The sequence below is a fragment of the Helianthus annuus genome, chromosome 3, assembly GCF_002127325.2.
Source record: "Helianthus annuus cultivar XRQ/B chromosome 3, HanXRQr2.0-SUNRISE, whole genome shotgun sequence".
Lineage (NCBI taxonomy): Eukaryota > Viridiplantae > Streptophyta > Magnoliopsida > Asterales > Asteraceae > Helianthus > Helianthus annuus.
This window is the reverse complement of record NC_035435.2, coordinates 16,601,167-16,618,901: the sequence shown is the minus strand read 5'-3', so window position 1 is coordinate 16,618,901 and position 17,735 is coordinate 16,601,167. Positions and strand designations below refer to the sequence as shown.

General features: G+C 37.1%; 2 protein-coding genes across 5 annotated transcripts; both read right to left on the bottom strand.

The window, feature by feature from the left end:
• Positions 1-2,845: 2,845 nt before the first annotated feature.
• On the bottom strand, positions 2,846-7,019 carry LOC110928694. Of its 3 annotated transcripts, XM_035987412.1 has the most exons (6): positions 5,092-7,019; positions 4,351-4,945; positions 4,204-4,286; positions 4,072-4,116; positions 3,513-3,671; positions 2,846-3,418 (listed from the first exon to the last, which is right to left on the bottom strand). In XM_035987412.1, exons 1-6 carry the CDS (start codon positions 5,410-5,412, stop codon positions 3,326-3,328), a joined length of 1,296 nt encoding a protein of 431 aa, XP_035843305.1. In that variant the 5' UTR covers positions 5,413-7,019; the 3' UTR covers positions 2,846-3,325. The 3 variants fall into 3 exon arrangements, 2 of the variants coding, with proteins under 2 accessions (XP_035843305.1, XP_022027421.1); XM_022171729.2 differs by lacking the exon at positions 4,072-4,116 and having other exon boundaries at positions 2,849-3,418; XR_004888323.1 differs by lacking the exon at positions 2,846-3,418 and having other exon boundaries at positions 3,598-3,671; positions 3,819-4,116.
• Positions 7,020-7,958: 939 nt separating this feature from the next.
• On the bottom strand, positions 7,959-17,480 carry LOC110927551 (disease resistance protein RUN1-like). 2 transcript variants are annotated; one of them, XM_035987411.1, is made up of 4 exons: positions 16,877-17,480; positions 16,740-16,754; positions 8,698-9,819; positions 7,959-8,599 (listed from the first exon to the last, which is right to left on the bottom strand). In XM_035987411.1, the coding sequence occupies exons 1-3, from the start codon at positions 17,350-17,352 to the stop codon at positions 8,709-8,711; spliced, it is 1,602 nt and encodes a 533-aa protein (XP_035843304.1). In that variant the 5' UTR covers positions 17,353-17,480; the 3' UTR covers positions 7,959-8,599; positions 8,698-8,708. The 2 variants fall into 2 exon arrangements, with proteins under 2 accessions (XP_035843304.1, XP_022026811.2); XM_022171119.2 differs by lacking the exon at positions 16,740-16,754 and having other exon boundaries at positions 8,698-9,765.
• Positions 17,481-17,735: the final 255 nt, after the last annotated feature.

Here is a 17,735-nt window from a genome sequence, read left to right as displayed (position 1 = left end):
TCCAAAAATAGCATTACAAGGCGAGCTTTCTAATTATGGAAAGTATGAAAAAGCAGGGCGTTACACTTAGCTCCCCCATTTGAAGACCCTACAGACTTAGCTCGCAAGGGCCTGGGATTAGGTAGATGCGCACCTTCAGTTGCAGTAGAAGGATTGGCAAAAGCTCTAGTAGGGGGATATAGGAAGTGACCTTTGATGCGTTCATACCAATATTGCTCCCCTGGTTCCAGCGGGCGCACCCCCATGGATCCACCAAAGGTGGGGAAAGCAGCTTGATAGAGATGTGCCTCTGTATTAAAAATCAACAATCAGGCGCAATTGAATTACAAAAAGAAGAAGTAATTAAAGAATTAACTAATCTCTATCTTGAAACTTCAACACGGGCACTTCATTGCTTTCCGCTGGCCACTGGTCACTCATCTGCGCCGCAACAAAGACGTTTTCACCAAAAATCTAGTTTGGCGTCGCAGTCAACTTTAAATACCAGGCTTCTCCCTTTGGAATCGGTAGCTCCTCCTTCTCGATCGTGTCCGACGCGCGGAAGATCATGGCTATCGGGATAACCTCCTCTCTAATGAAGAAAAATTTCTGTTTCTAGTCGTGGAAACTCTTCGGAGGGTTAAGCAGGATCTTCTTGGCAGACCCCCGGTTGCCAAAGGAGTAGAATCCCATGTTCCTAATCAGCTGATAGAATACCCTAAACCTCTCCACAGTAGGCTCTATATCATGGGATCGGCATAAAAACTCAAAGTGTCTCACCCTCACCATACCGGGTGGACTCATCTGGGATAGATGAAAGCCATAATAATGAAGGATATGCGATAGGAACTCCGTCGCTGGCAACCAGAAGTTTCCTTGAAGATAGAAGTCTTCAAAAAGGGTTATATACCCCGGCGGTGCGTCGGCGGCAGTCTGACCCTGCCGGGATACTATGCATCCCACTACGGTGGAAACCGGAACCCACGAGTAATTTGTTCGAATAGGCCCTGATCCCATTTAAGGACGGGGACCGGACCTTCTTCATGTTGAGATCCTTCTTCAGCCATGTATACAAAGGAAACAAGAACAGGTCAAATATCTTCGGACTTCTGGGAAACTTGAAGATCTGTTCAAGAAAAACTTGAAGATCTGCTGCAAAGTCTCTGAAGATTTGAAGAAGTTTTGAAGATTTCAGAGAGAAAAAGGAAAGACAAAAGAAGTTTTTGTTTTCCTCTCTCCCCTCGTCGACTATATATACCCATCGCATTTAATGCGATGGGTAAACGTGCCAAATTCACCGTGCGCGTAACCTATTAGGAGCCGCCACATAAGGCGGGATTCTCGGAGTGATGGTTACCACGCGCGTGTGGGTCTCACTCGCCTGACGGAAAGCCGAACCGTCAGGGACAGCTTGATGATGACCCTGTCAGCAGTCAACTCAAACGTCGCCATCAACGACATTTCGCACCAACCTGTCAGAATTTAAATTTCGAGGTTTTTCCCGCTCAAAATTACTACAAACTTCATGCAGAAGTTACCCAGGCCGCGCAGCATTCACAATCATCCAATGAAACCTGCGCGCTAACACCCAAAAGCAAAGAACCATCAACAGCCAAATCCAGTAGTCTCGCCGTAGTAACTGACAAACACTTACACGCGCGTAGCCCACAATAATCAAGCAAGCATTTCTCACAGTTAGCACTTTCTTTTTTCTAAGTCCAGAGCTCCAACCATTTACTTCGCGCATGGTGCAGCACTGGACTGGGGAGACTTGAAGAGGTATGGTCCCAAAAAGCAGCGAAAACCTTTTTCAGGTCGCGCGCTGGACCATACTCCTTATTTAACAAGCTGATCAATCTTAGCCTCGCGCGGGTTACTTAAACAAAGACTTACCTCGCGCGAGGTTCAAACAAGAGAGAACATCAGTTTCAACACTTAGCATTCTGAATAAAAGCCTTCAGCACCTATAACCCTACACGGGCTAGTTACGTGCTCAGCAAGGGTCGCGCAGGAGTTAGAGCGCAAGGCCACTTCAGAAAGTACACAGGTACAAGTGGCAGAAGAAAGAGCCAATCAGCGTCCACCAGGCTGTGCTCTATCGTGCTCCACGATCGTCTGACGTGCAGGAGACAATAAGTACACAAGGACGTTTACGTGGCACCAATCAGGGGGCGGCGACACCTGCCCTATGATCTCCACTTACCTGCTGATCGCAGAGGGATAACGAGGCCGACAACAAGGACACGTGGCTCCAATCAAGGTGCGCCAGCACCAGAGATCTTTTAGAAGGCACTAACGGTCGATACCAGTGAGACAAGAAGGATATTCTCTGTTGTCGCCTTCCGGCCCAAGGCCCATCAGCCCATCTCTTCTTACACCTCTCCGGCTATAAACAGAGGACCTTCATGCACAGGTTAATCCATTCTGCTCTCTTCACTCTCACACTTTAAACACGCTTATTTCCTCAAAGCAGATACTTACTCTCACGCCGGAGTCTGGTTAAGAGGGAAACCCCCATATTCCCCTCTTAACGAGCTAACAGTGTTCTGTTTTGCAGGAAGATCGAATCATCACGGAGCTCAGGAAAGTTAAAGAAGATTAACCCTCATGTTTGAAACATAAATCAAACTAATTAACTCTGAAATTAGTTCCGTGTTTCTTCAAACATCATTCTTCATGGCTACAAAAATTGAAACGCGCTCCAATGGATGCTAATTGAGTAGCGATAATTTCTCAGTAATCTTTGGGTTTCTGGTCGTCTTTGCCTTTTCCAATGGAACCAAATGATAGATACCAGAAAATAATTGACTCATTTATTGAAAATAGAATAGAAATGGAATACTTAAATAAAAAAAAATAGAGAAGTTACTAATTCTAAAACAAGGCATACTTAAGTAAAAAAATAGAGAAGTTACTAATTTAACAAGGCATAGGAAAAAAGAATAGAAATAGAATACTTAAGTTAAAAAATAGAGAAGTTACTAATTCTAAACTCAGCCGCTAAATTCAGCCCTTTAACTCTCCTCTGGACTTTGACTCCAATAGCATTCAACCCACACTAATTCAACCCTATAATTTCTCTTGATTGACTGGGTCAAGGTAATTGAATCGGGACCGTTAGACCCAGATGATAGCTGACATGGTAGAGTCTTATCATAGATGCATGAAAATTTGGTAAGTACCAGAAAAGTTGTTTTGGTTTAGGAATCATGGTTTTGATGGACCCATGGTTGGAGCTTGTCGGGTCAGTCTCACAAAGATTTACGGGACGATCCCACTAGCTCTAATAATATCGTCATGTGGGAATCCATTAACACATAGCACTTCCATTTCCACTCACCCCTGCTTACGAGGAACAGGCAAACGGCGGGCCTGGGTCAAGAGATGTGAAAATGGGGGATGGTAAGTCATGGCAATAGGCTCGGGTTGACTGATTCCGCTGCTTATATCACGGAGACGACAAGTCAGTAGTCAAATCCAGAGCTTTATCAATACTTAGAAGAATTTGATGGAAGTTAAATCAGGTTAAGTACCTGACACTGTTGAAGATCAATAGGCCCGACAACAAATAGTCTTCCTATTTCTTTGTGGGTGGAAACAGATTCAATACCCACAAGACTCGATACCGCCTTCTCTATCTTGTCAGTTTCACTTTCACTATTAAAGTTTACTCCCAACTCAACTTCAATTTTCTGAGATTTACATAGAAAAATATGATCAAACAACCAAATTAAAAATCAATAAGATATTGAACGATGGTCTCTTTTAATTCCGCATAACTAAAATAATGACAAAATCATTTATGACACATTAAATCAAAATCTAAACTCTCTTAATACCTAAAAATTAAGAAAAATGACTTTTTACAGGTCAAATGCCTAATCTTTTTGTGCTTTTTCCAGCTCAACGCCAGTCAAATGACATCAGATGACTTTTCACGTCAACATATCGCCTTATATAAATAAATATATAAATAAAAGAAATGAAAAGAAAAGGATATTAAAACTTTGATATGAAAAGGAAAGACCGAGTCTCCCGCATGCGTGGGTCCAAGGTGTCGGTCCAACTTGGGCCACATGTACACATCCTTACCCTGCATTTCTGCAAGAGGTTGTTTCCACGACCGAAACCATTGACCTCCATGTCACATAAAAAAACATTATTTGTATCACATGAAAATGATGGTGATTCGCGACAAGAAGAAAGATAAAGATATATACTTACATAGCGCTTGTAATTCCGAAAAGAATTCACCTCCTCATACACTGCTGTTACTGGTTGAGAAGATGGTCTCCATCTTTGTGAATCTATGACAATGTGTGTTATAGTTATTTGCAGCTTAATATCAACTAAACATCCACAATCACTTACCTGTATATAGACTGTTATCACCAAACAACCTTTTCAACACATCACGGGTCCTTGACAGGAAGAAATTAATGCGGCAAAGATAGTAGCCTCCTTTGGTGACCTCTAATTCAGATAGATCTCCTCCAATCACTTCTTTCCCTTTAATCTGTTCACACTTTTCTCCGTCCTCTACTTTACCATCATCCGTATACACAAGGCTCGCACCACACTCGCTTACTATCAACACTTTTTTATCCAAAAATATATTCACATGAACTTCATCACCAACGTCTAATATGTCTCCGATTGGCCAATAACTTAACCACACAACATCTTCATCAACTCCGGGTTCACAAAACACAACAGGGTTGTATACCCAAGTAATTCCCTTGCTGTTGTTACTGATTTTGGCAAGAGGAGGCATCATATCTCTATCCTCCTCACTTGGTGATCTGTATAAGAACGTTACATCCAATCCTTGGATCCTATTCTTCTTTGGATGCAAAGGAACACGAAAGGATAAGAATCTGGATGATGATGTATACTCATGTTTCAACATGCGTTGATCCTTTATGCCTTGCAAATAGGTGCTTCTTATACCATATTCATATAACATCTATATTGCACACAAAAAAATCTTTTACTTATTTATATATTGAAACAATTTTGCTGGATTCTTGCACACAAAATTCAATTGCTTCGTCAAATTCAATTACTTCGTCACGTATAAAATTTGCTGGATATTTGAGAGAGAGAAATAACCTGGACATTAAAGGTTCTGCCTTCTGTAATCACATCACCAACCAGGTCCACCTTATGATCTTGATACACTTTAATCCATTGCATATGTCCCAGTTCTGCTTCATCAAGTTTTGCTATGGATACTAACTTAAAAAGGCCTTCGATCTCACACAGTTTGAAACAACCTTCATAATCAAACTTCTCTAGTGTGAACCGAGCTGATTGGAATGTTATTCTCTCCAGTGATGTACACCAACTTATATTCAACTCCTTTAACGTACTTGGGAGACATGGGAGAGACGTGAGGTTTGCGCAATAATTCAAGTTAAGGTGCTGAAGCATTTTAAGATCAATGTAATTAAGGGGTTGTTTGACAACTTCTAAATAGGTAAGTGCTGAACCATTAACAGGTCTGAATCATAAAGTGCTAAACCAGTAAGAGTAAGAGGTCTAAATCATTAAGAACCAGTATAATGTTTAACCATTCAGATGAAAATGGCTGAGCAATTCAGATAGATAAGAGGTCTTAACCATTCAGACTCAATATAATGTGTAACCATTCAGAGGCAAATGTATGAACCATTCAAATATCTGCTCGCGAAACAGCCAGTCTAAACCACTAAGTGTTGAACCAGTAAGAGGCGTAAACCATTAAAAGCCTATTAAGTGTTGGATAATCTTGATGGGTTACGGGTCGAAACCGGGTTTTGCATGAATGGGTCAGAAGGTTGTTGAAGAATTGGTCTTGGTTGACCGCAAAAGAAGGGGTTGAACGTGTGAATATGAAGTTAGTGGTGGCTGATCTTATGGGATTTAATTAGCATATTCTAGTTGTTTATTATTATAAATAGGGGATAGTATTAGTTTATTTGATGTACTCTCAATTCTAATTTAATAAGAAAGTTATAAGCAGTAAAACAATCTTCTTGTTCGTGAGTTTCTTGTGTGTTTGTGGGGCCTGATTTCCAACATTTGGTATCAGAGCGAGGTCGAAACGAGGGGCGTTTTGAGAGTGCGGGTTTGAGAGTGTCTTTCGGGTGAAGACGGTGGAGCCGTTTTGAGAGTCGTCCTTCCGGGGAGAGGGGAGCAGTCCCTCTAAACTGCGGGGGGTGAGAAGATAGAGAGAACAAGACAGAACTAGAGAACAGTGGTGTTAGCGTAGATGAGTGAAGTCCACAAGCGGTTGTGGAAGTTCGAAAAAAAAAAAGCAAGAGAGCAGCAGGTTTTGTGGCGGTGATTACCGTCGACAGAAAGAAGAAAAGGAGAGGTTCTTAGTGAACAAAATATGGTTCTTAGTGAGCCAGGAGAAGACGAGGAGAAGTTCTTAGTGAACCGCGCGGAGACGAAGACGATCTTAGTGATCGAAGAAGGGTTCTGTGTGAGCCGTAAGAAGAGGTCAGGGGTGAACAAGAAGAGAAGAATGGTTCTACGTGAACAAAAGGAAGAAAACGATCTGTGTGATCAAACATACCTGCTCTGTGTGTCGCAGGCGTGAGAAGGAGATCTTTGTGATCAAGAGAAGAAAACCCTATAGTGTGGTTTAGAGAAAGAACCGATGGATCTGTGTGATCGAAAAGAATCTGTGTGATAGAAGGCGTCAGAGTAGATAAGAACCTGTGTGGTTCAGCGATTATTGATTCAAGTAGAGAAAATCTGTGTGATTGTGATTGGTTGAGACCAAGGTCGTAGTTTGTACTCAAGAGAAAATATATTAGTTGTGGTGTCATGCAAGGAAAAGAGAAGGTGAATCTGTGTGATATATTGTGTTCTGTGTGAACAAAAAAGGATAAGAAAAAGTGAGCGAAGAAACATAAAGAAGAAGGTCGATTGAAAGATGGGTGTTGATGATTGAATTTTTTAAAGGAGAAGTAAGTAGGTAAGAAGAGAGATAGAGATTCAGATTTATTTGTGACAAGTATGAATAAAAAAATCAAAGCTGAAGATGGTGGTTCTATAATGGGTCGGTGCAACTTTTAACTTGTGAGGATTATCAAGTCAAAATAAACGGAGGCTGCTATGGTGGATTGAAGGAAAAAAGTTTGAAAGCAAGCAAGCATCCAGGTGTGATAATTATTGACCAATAATAGAAGCAAATTGCAAGTAGCAGCATGTTCGGGTAGTTACTGGGCCTAGTTTCGCGGCTGAATCAGTAATGAAACAGTACCGAATTGCAGTGGAATGGGGCTGCAAAAGGCGAGTGAGCAAGCAACCGAACTCGTGTGGTTCATTTAGCAAGTACAAGAAGATGAAGAACGAATGGCGGTTAATGAGAATAACAAGAACAAATGCGGGTTAACGAGAAGAGCAAGAGCGAATGCGAGCAAGTAACAAGAACCGACATCAAGATTATGGGGGTGAATGTTGGATAATCTTGATGGGTTACGGGTCGAAACCGGGTTTTGCATGAATGGGTCAGAAGGTTGTTGAAGAATTGGTCTTGGTTGACCGCAAAAGAAGGGGTTGAACGTGTGAATATGAAGTTAGTGGTGGCTGATCTTATGGGATTTAATTAGCATATTCTAGTTGTTTATTATTATAAATAGGGGATAGTATTAGTTTATTTGATGTACTCTCAATTCTAATTTAATAAGAAAGTTATAAGCAGTAAAACAATCTTCTTGTTCGTGAGTTTCTTGTGTGTTTGTGGGGCCTGATTTCCAACATTAAGAACTAAAACAAACAACTCCTAAGTGTGTTTGGTTCACTAATAGGACACCTCTGAATTAATCAGTAAGCCTCTTACTCATTAAGTTTCAAAATAATGTTGAATGAAAGCTTTACTCCTTTATCTATCAACCTGTGTTCATAACCCTCAGCTGGCCACTCATGCACCACCTCCTCGACCCACCACCTCCTCCTCCCCCACAAGTGTTAGGGCTTCGTGTTTTGTCGTTTCATACTATCCGTAAGTTGTAACATATTATCAATCTCACCCAATAAAACATCTCTTTTACTTTCACGTGTGGCTCTAGGTATTTTTGTGTTTTAGTAAAATAAACTGGCATCTCTTTTATTTAATTTTTTTAATTGTTCAGGGATAAATAAGCAATTTTCACATAGTTAACTGAGAAATTTAATTTAGGTTAGTGATAATGATCACTCGAGTTTATTAAAATTACAACTATTGGGACCAACTTTGTAATTTTTAAACCCTTGGGACCAACTCTGCAAAAATAGCAAACCACATGGACCAACCAGGCATTTAACTCTTACTATACGAATCAGTAGTTCATTATCAATTTATCGTGTGCTTATCTTGATCTCGTTATTTATGTTTATGATCCGTTGGCCATCATAATTTACGTATCGGTTATTTCATTAAACAACTACTCAATTGGTGAAGACAATTGTGAGAAATATGAATGACAAATTCCTATCCATAGTAATGTATGAAAATTATGATATTGAGAAATTCTTGTAATACTTACGAAGTATAAACCATTAATTTACTTATTTGACTTACCTCAAATCTCTTCCTTCCTTTCAACTTTTTCATGTCGAGTGCAAGACCTTCAATTGTCTCTGAACCCTGTTTGAGAAAGACATCAAATTAGATAATGCTTATTTGCAATAATAGGTTTGTGAAATGGGAAGTGAGCTTAATGTTACACATAAGAAGCATCTTACATCTCCTTTTCTTAACAAACGATAAGATATTCGTCATGACGCCAGACTCTACTATGTTTTGCAGGATCTCTAGACTCGTTACGGACTATCTTTCTTGACATATCCTGAAGGAGTTTATGCACAACCAGTCTGAGACCATCACTTGACACTGTGAGAAGGCATCTATTAGTGAGGGTCATCATCCCAGATTTGGCATGATAGTCATTCTCCAATATCCTTTCCACGTGAGATGCGTACTCACCAACAAACAAGCAAGCAATATGGAGAAACAACTCTTTTTGACTGTCACATGGCAAGGATTCAAAACTTTTTTGTAGCACTTCTTGGATTTTATGATCAATATCTCCTTCCAATGAATTTAGTGAATCCACTCTACTTCTCCAAGCATCTATCATGTCATTTCTTGTCCATTGGTCTTGAGTAGTATCAGATAAAGAAGAACCCAATACTTTAAAAGCTAGCGGATTTCCTCCACAATAGTGTGCTAACCTTACTGCATGTTCCTCGAAACCTTCCATGGGAGTTTTGGATCCAAAGGCATGACAACTTAAAACCTCCATTGATTCATGACGATTTAACAATTCAATGTTGTGGACATGGCACTTCCATGATATGGACCCACTCCATGTATCTATGTTTAGAAGCCTTGTTGTTATGATGATCTTGCTTTGTGTATGTAATACCTTTGTTCCAAATAAAGCACTTAGTTTGTCTTTATCATCTATGTCATCAAAAACAATAAGCAACCTATTCATACGCATGGCCTTCTCAATCTGAAGTGCTCCTTCGTAAACATTGGATATATACATATTATTATTTCCCGAAATATCTCTGAGAAGTTGCGTTTGTACACCAAGCAAACCGTCATGTTGCTTCTCAACCCCTTCAAGAAAACTGCTTCCTTCAAAGTGTTGCTTGTTTGAGTAATAAATGTGTTTGGCAAGTGTTGTCTTGCCACTTCCTCCCATACCGCAAATTGATAGAACTGGAGAACCAGGTTGTTCATATCTCAACCAGGAATTAATAACTTTAGTTCGAGTCTTTATTCCAGTTAGACCAGTTGGAATACTGTTGAATTTTAATCTTAGTTCAAAGTAAATTCTTTCAACAATATTTTGAATAGGCCCTAACTATCTGCACATCCAGTTTGTCTATCTGCACACTTAGGGTTACCTCTATACGCTGCGTATAGAGCTATACTCAGCGTATATAAACCATGGATTTCAGAGCCTTATCAGCAATCATTGCACAGAAAACAAGGGTTATATACACTGCGTATAGGTCTATACGCAACCGTATATAAACCATTAGATTTTTATGAGTCATTTTGGTAGGTTTGAGGATCATTTTTTCACAAAGTTTAAAAACGCTACGTATAGACCTCTAAGGAGCGTATATAAAGGTCTGAAAATGTCTTTTATACCCTTGTGTTGAGGCTATACGAAGCCAAATACAAGGGTAGTTGTGTCATTTTTGTCTCATACGCTGCGTAGGGACCTCTAAGGAGCGTATATAAAGCTCCATTTTTGAAATTTTTTATTGTGTATTCCTTTGTTTATTTATAAAAAAAAGTAAATTAACTGTGCGTATTTTGGGGTATTTCCATGTTTATTTATAAAAAACAATATTATTAAAAATAATACAAATATTATGAATTATAAGAATTAAAAATAATACAAATATTAGGTCCCGTATTGACCTCGTATAAGCCTATAAGCGTGATATCGTATCGTATAGGTGTGGTTTAGGTCCCGTATTGACCTCGTATAAGCCTATAAGTGATATATCGTGTCGTATAGGTGTAGTATAGGTCACGTATTGACGTCGTATAAGCCTATAAGTGTGATATTGTATCGTATAACGTAGTATATGTCACGTATTGACTTCGTATAAGCCTATAAGTGTGATATCGTATCGCATAACGTCGTATAGGTCACGTATTGACCTGGTATAAGCCTATAAGTGTGATATCGTATCGTATAGGTGTAGTATAGGTCACGTATTGACCTCGTATAAGCCTATAAGTGTGATATCGTATCGTATAACGTAGTATAGGTCAAGTATTGACCTCGTATAAGCCTATAAGTGTGATATCGTATCGTATAGCGTCGTATAGGTCACGTATTGACCTCGTATAAGCCTATAAGTGTGATATCGTATCGTATAGGTGTGGTTTAGGTCACGTATTAACCTCGTATAAGCCTATAAGTGTGATATCGTATCGTATAGGTGTGGTTTAGGTCCCGTCTAATCCTATATGCATATACAAGACCTATAGAAAACCTATACGAGACTTATACTACACTATACGATACGATACGATACTATACTATACAATAACACCCGTATAGGCCTCTATACGAGACTTAATTTAAACGATACTATACACTATACGATACGATATGATGCAATACGATACGATACGATGCAATACGATAAGATAATTTAATTTAAACGATAACAATATAATATAGTTGTATTATTTACCAATAATATTGTTTTCTTATAAATAATTTTTTTTTATAAATAAACAAAGGAATACGATAATTTAATTTAAACGATAACAAAACAATATGTTTGTATTATTTACCAATAATATTGTTTTTTATAAATAATTTTCTTTTTTAATTTTTATAATTCATAATATTTATATTATTTTTTATTTTAAAATTTATATTTACCTTATTCTTAAAATGAAAGGTCGGTGAATTTGTTTATTATTTTCCTTAAACACGTGTAACTGTCATTGGCTTCTTCACGTCGCCTCTTTCCATAACTTTCATCTTTACCAAATCGATTAAACGTCTCCATTCTTCTTGAACCCTAAATCGATAATCAGAAATCGATCGCATGACAACAACTGCGCTCAAACCTGGCACCCATCTCCTCCTTCGCAAGCCCTAAGTTCTCCTTCTATTTGACCACCAGATCTCCTCAGCGTGTCATCCTTAAAGTCGGGTTTGCCGAGCCTCGATTTTGCCTTCATACAATGAGCAGGTAACTGTTTTTATGTTATTAGCATTTTAATTTCTATAGCTTTGTATTGATCGTGATGTACGATTATTTTTAGTGTTTAGTCGATTGATTCGTTTACGTTGAAACACTGTTGGTTATCTCTATCTGTGCGATTTTTTGTATGATGACGAATAAATCCAGTATTAGCATTTTATTTGATTTGGATATCATACATATACATCGTACGAAAAATAAATTAAACGTGTGTGTACCGGCTGCCTATACTTTTATGTGAACATTGATTTTGAGATAGTTAATACTCCATTTCTATAGTTTATCAAACCGTTGGCGTTTTAGTAGAGGTAGAGAAACACATATACAATAAGAACAAAGATTTTCTTGAATCAATTTGAAGGATTTTCTTGGCATTTTCAACATGCTTTTTTGGAGGGTTTCTTTAAATAGCAAAAAAAAAAGTCGAAACATTAAAAGTTCACATGATAATTGATCGAATCATCGATTGAATCACTCAAAAGTTTTCTGGCAATTGTTTACTATATAAATAATACTGAATGTCTTCCTCTAATGTTTCTTGAAGGTTGTTTAGGCCTGGAATTGGAACCGGAATCGTTTGGTCATTTTATTTATCAACCTTTTTGGTGTTATCACGCAACTTATTTTGATGTGAAACCTTCCAAAATAAAACTATGTTATTATAGTTTATTACATCAAAAAGAAAAATAATACATAGAAACTGTTTTTCCTCATTTTAATCTACATCAAAAATTCTTTTGATCACCATGTGTTATGGACTTGAAAGGTTATACTCACCACTACGTAAACAAAAGGCGTTATAGGAGAAACACTGTTAACGAAATATAATTGTCATGTGGAGATTAAAATGAGGGGTAGAAATTTGTAGGTATTTAACTAAAATTAAAGTGATTGAGTTTTGATGTAATTTCATGAAAGGTTTTAAGAGATTTCACATCCAGGTGAGGGAGTATGATAGCTCTTTAGGGAGCGCTACTACATTATCATACTATTTCTTTTAAAAGAAGCTATTTTTGCTACTAATGTAACTTTTCCTTTTGAATACTATAGAAGTTAGATTGTTGATGGTAGAGCTATTGCATGAAAGGTTGAAACCTGTAGTCTGCCTTTGGTAAATAAAGTCAAAGACTGACTGGAGCAATTCAGGATTGACCATGATGCCATTTCAGGATTGATAGTAGTGATGTAAGAAGTCTAACAAATCATTCCAACTTTTTTAATCACTCATGTGACATGCATGACTTTAATTATATTTCATATTGCAGGTATCAGTAGAGTAGTGGTCTGGGCTTCCCATTGGTGTCAAATTTGAACCCACTGATCTGATCTTGAGCTCTTAGAACATTCGGCAGCCAAATGTGGTGTGGGGAATCAAAAACCACACCAATTAATTGATGAGTTCATCCCTACACTTGATGTAGATGAAGGAATATGTTCCAAACATCCTGAAAATCTTCCTGGTGAGAAGAGTGCTTATGATGCAATGTTTTCAACAATTAGTAGAGCTGGAATACTTGGCGGATTGGGCAATGGGTGAAAATGGGTAACCTTTTTGCAACAAGTCAGGTTTGGTCAACCTGATTGACCTATGTGGCCCATTTTACTTGCTTTTTTAAACCTCAAGCTTATCTTCTTTTTTTCTACCTGCTTACTTAGTTTCAACAATGCGGTTCATTATATCTAACGATTTGTCTTTGATGGGTCAAATGTGTAAACACAAAACATTAGCTAAAAGAAAAGGTGAAATGAGTTGAGTTGGTCAGATGTACTTAAAGGGTTATGAACTTATCATGGATCCATTTTTATTATGCAGGGTAGTGACGTTGAGAAAATATTATATGGACTCAGCTATATAGGAGCAACTAATGCATCATTGTAATATTTCATCTTGAACCACACTTGCAAGTCTACATCACATAGTCATTCTTTGTTTTCATATCTTCAAATATGTGTATTTAATTTTTATTTTTGCATAACAGGTTGGGGGTGAGATGGACAAACTTGCAATTGAAGAACCAGGTTTAAAAACCGTGGTGTTCCTCAAAAAGTTTCTTACAAGGATTTACCATCTCAAAAACAGGTTTTAGTTTAATTTTAAGTTCAAATTAGATCATTTTATATTAATATGTTTGATAGTAACATAAAGTTTTGGTAAATATTAAGATTACGGATTTGAGAGTTATACAGTTTAATAAATACATATAGGGTATTAATGTGTTTTCCTAATATCTTGATTTGCCACTGTATGTTGTCAACTTGTCATTTGTTTTAGACTCCCACATTGCCCGAGAGAATTTCACTAGCAAGATTGGTATGCGCTGGTATTGTATGTCGTACAACTCCTGTAAACATAAAACATGAAGTACTGTATGTTTTTAAGACTATAATGTCCGCAATTATAAACAACTAAGACGTCGCAACAACTAAGATGTTGCCGCCGCAACGCGCGGCCTATGACAACAACCTAGTTTATATTATTTACCAATAATATTGTTTTTTTTATAAATAATTTTCTTTTTTTTATAAATAAACAAAGGAATACACAATACAAAAATACAAAAATGGAGCTTTATATACGCTCCTTAGAGGTCCCTACGCAGCGCATGAGACAAAAACGAAACAACTACCCTTGTATTTGGTTTCGTATAGCCTCAAGACAAGGGTATAAAAGACATTTTCAAACCTTTATATACGCTGCGTATAGGTCTACACGCAGCGTATATAAAGGGTAGTTTTTATTTTTAACCCCAAACATGTGGTTAAATTATCTTTTTAACCCTTATTGTATATATATACGTTGCGTATAGACCTCTAAGGAGCGTATATAAAGGTCTGAAAATGTCTTTTATATCCATGTGTTGAGGCTATACGAAGCCAAATACAAGGGTAGTTGTGTCATTTTTATCTCATACGCTGCGTAGGGACCTCTAAGGATCGTATATAAAGCTCCATTTTTGTATTTTTTTATTGTGTATTCATTTGTTTATTTATAAAAAAAAAAGTAAATTAATTGTGTGTATTTTGGGGTATTTCCATGTTTATTTATAAAAAAACAATACAAATATTATGAATTATAAGAATTAAAAATAATACAAATATTAGGTCCCATATTGACCTCGTATAAACCTATAAGTGTGATATCGTATCGTATAGGTGTGGTTTAGGTCCCGTATTGACCTCGTATAAGACTATAAGTAAGATATCGTGTCGTATAGGTGTAGTATAGGTCACGTATTGACGTCGTATAAGCCTATAAGTGTGATATTGTATCGTATAACGTAGTATAGGTCACGTATTGACTTCGTATAAGCCTATAAGTGTGATATCGTATCGTATAGCGTCGTATAGGTCACGTATTGACCTCGTATAAGCCTATAAGTGTGATATCGTATCGTATAGGTGTAGTATAGGTCACGTATTGACCTCGTATAAGCCTATAAGTCTGATATTGTATCGTATAACGTAGTATAGGTCACGTATTGACCTCGTATAAGCCTATAAGTGTGATATCGTATTGTATTGCGTCGTATAGGTCACGTATTGACCTCGTATAAGCCTATAAGTGTGATATCGTATCGTATAGGTGTAGTATAGGTCACGTATTGACCTCGTATAAGCCTATAAGTGTGATATCGTATCGCATAACGTAGTATAGGTCACGTATTGACCTCGTATAAGCCTATAAGTGTGATATTGTATCGTATAGCGTCGTATAGGTCACGTATTGACCTCGTATAAGCCTATAAGTGTGATATTGTATCGTATAGGTGTAGTATAGGTCACGTATTGACCTCGTATAAGCCTATAAATGTGATATCGTATCGTATAACGTAGTATAGGTCAAGTATTGACCTCGTATAAGCCTATAAGTGTGATATCGTATCGTATAGCGTCGTATAGGTCACGTATTGACCTCGTATAAGCCCATAAGTGTGATATTGTATCGTATAGGTGTGGTCTAGGTCACGTATTAACCTCGTATAAGCCTATAAGTGTGATATCGTATCGTATAGGTGTGGTTTAGGTTCCGTCTAATCCTATATGCATATACAAGACCTATAGAAAACCTATACGAGACTTATACTACACTGTACGATACGATACGATACGATACGATACTATACTATACAATAACACCCGTATGGGCCTCTATACGAGACTTATATACTATACACTATTCGATACGATATGATGCAATACGATACGATACAATGCAATATGATAAGATAATTTAATTTAAACGATAACAATATAATATACTTGTATTATTTACGAATAATATTGTTTTTTTATAAATAATTTTCTTTTTTTCATAAATAAACAAAGGAATACGATAATTTAATTTAAACGATAACAAAACAATATATTTGTATTATTTACCAATAATATTGTTTTTTTATAAATAATTTTCTTTTTAATTTTTATAATTCATAATATTTATATTATTTTTTATTTTATAATTTATAATTTATATTTGTATTATTTACCAATAATATTGTTTTTTTATAAATAGTTTTCTTTTTTTATAAATAAAAAAAGGAATACACAATAAAAAAAATACAAAAATGGAGCTTTGTATACGCTCCTTAGAGGTCCCTACGCAGCGTATGAGACAAAAAAAATGACACAACTACCCTTGTATTTGGCTTCGTATAGCCTCAACACAAGGGTATAAAAGACATTTTTAGAAGTTTATATACGCTGCTTAGAGGTCAATACGTAGCGTATTTAAACTTTGTGAAAAAATGATCCCTCAAACCTACCAAAATGACCAAAAAAAATCTAATGGTTTATATACGCTGCGTATAGACCTATACGCAGCGTATATGACCCTTGTTTTCTGTGCAATGATTGGTTTTCAGGCACTGAGATCCATGGTTTATCTACGCAGCGTATTGGTCAATACGTAGCGTAGAGGGTTAACCATATACGCTACGTATTGACCAATACGCTGCGTAGATAAACCGTAATTTTGCTAGGGTTTGGTGTGCCAATAGGCACTTTAGTGTGCCAATAGGCACACCCTTTGAATAAAGGTTGTTTCATACCTAGACCAAAAGAAGGAAAAGTTCACACACAGATCAAGAAATTCATTATTACTTCTCTAACTGTTTCAAATCAAATATGCAAAGAGATATATAAGTATGTATAAACAGAAATTGAAGCATACCCTAAAACAATCATCCCCTTCAAATCAGCAACCTCTGTTAAGGCTGCTTTCCATCGTTTCACATTTACCTCTGTCCATTTCATACCTTCAGCTCCCTCTTTTGCTTCAACCGTGAAACTTCCTCTGTGGTTCCTGACATCTGAAGGATCAACGCCATAAAACACCGGTAAAACAAAATGGTCGCCCTTACTCTTTTGCCTGAGGATCAACGAGAGCTCATCGAGGCACCATCTTGAATTCGCAAAGTTCTCTGAAAATACGATTATAGAAGTGCTAGATTTTCTTATTGATCTCTTGATTTTGGCCTTTAGTTCTTGACCTTCATGGATTTCATTGTCGTCCCTGAAAGTTCTAATTCCTGCTTGAACTAACGCCTTATAAAGATGATCAGTAAAAGAATTACGGGTGTCTTTACCTCTAAAGCTTAGAAAAACATCATACTCGTAGTGATCCGGTGCAGATGAAGTAGAAGCCATTATTGAAGCTAAACAAGTGGTTCAGATTCAAAAGGGAAGTTATAAAATCCAAGGAGAACAGTAGTTAGATAAATTAGTAGCTTCACATCTTCTCAAAAACTATCTAGCAGCGCGTGGGATGAAAATGACTTATTACCAACCACGAGAAAGTCGGAAGACATTGATGATATTGACTAATTATATAGTGTGGGATAAAATCACTAGACATGGGATTTCATTGTTAATTTGGCTTGTAGTGGGATAAGTTTAATAAAGTCCTGTCATCACTACTTTTTTTTTTAATTAGAATCACCACTTTCTTGTATTAGGCTATCATACTCTTTAAATCGGAGAATTTTTTTTTTTTTTTTCATTCAAATGGAGGAAGTTGGGAAAATTATTTA

Bases quoted from the DNA above. Each gene is read 5' to 3' on its own strand.
- LOC110927551 (XM_035987411.1), bottom strand. From the start codon at position 17,352: ATGGCTTCTACTTCATCTGCACCGGATCACTACGAGTATGATGTTTTT.
- LOC110928694 (XM_035987412.1), bottom strand. From the start codon at position 5,412: ATGCTTCAGCACCTTAACTTGAATTATTGCGCAAACCTCACGTCTCTC. The intron at 4,946-5,091 runs GTTATTTCTCTC...TGTGCAATATAG, and splicing joins GCAGAACCTTTAATGTCCAG to ATGTTATATGAATATGGTAT. The intron at 3,419-3,512 runs GTACTTAACCTG...TGATATAAGCAG, and splicing joins TTGATCTTCAACAGTGTCAG to CGGAATCAGTCAACCCGAGC.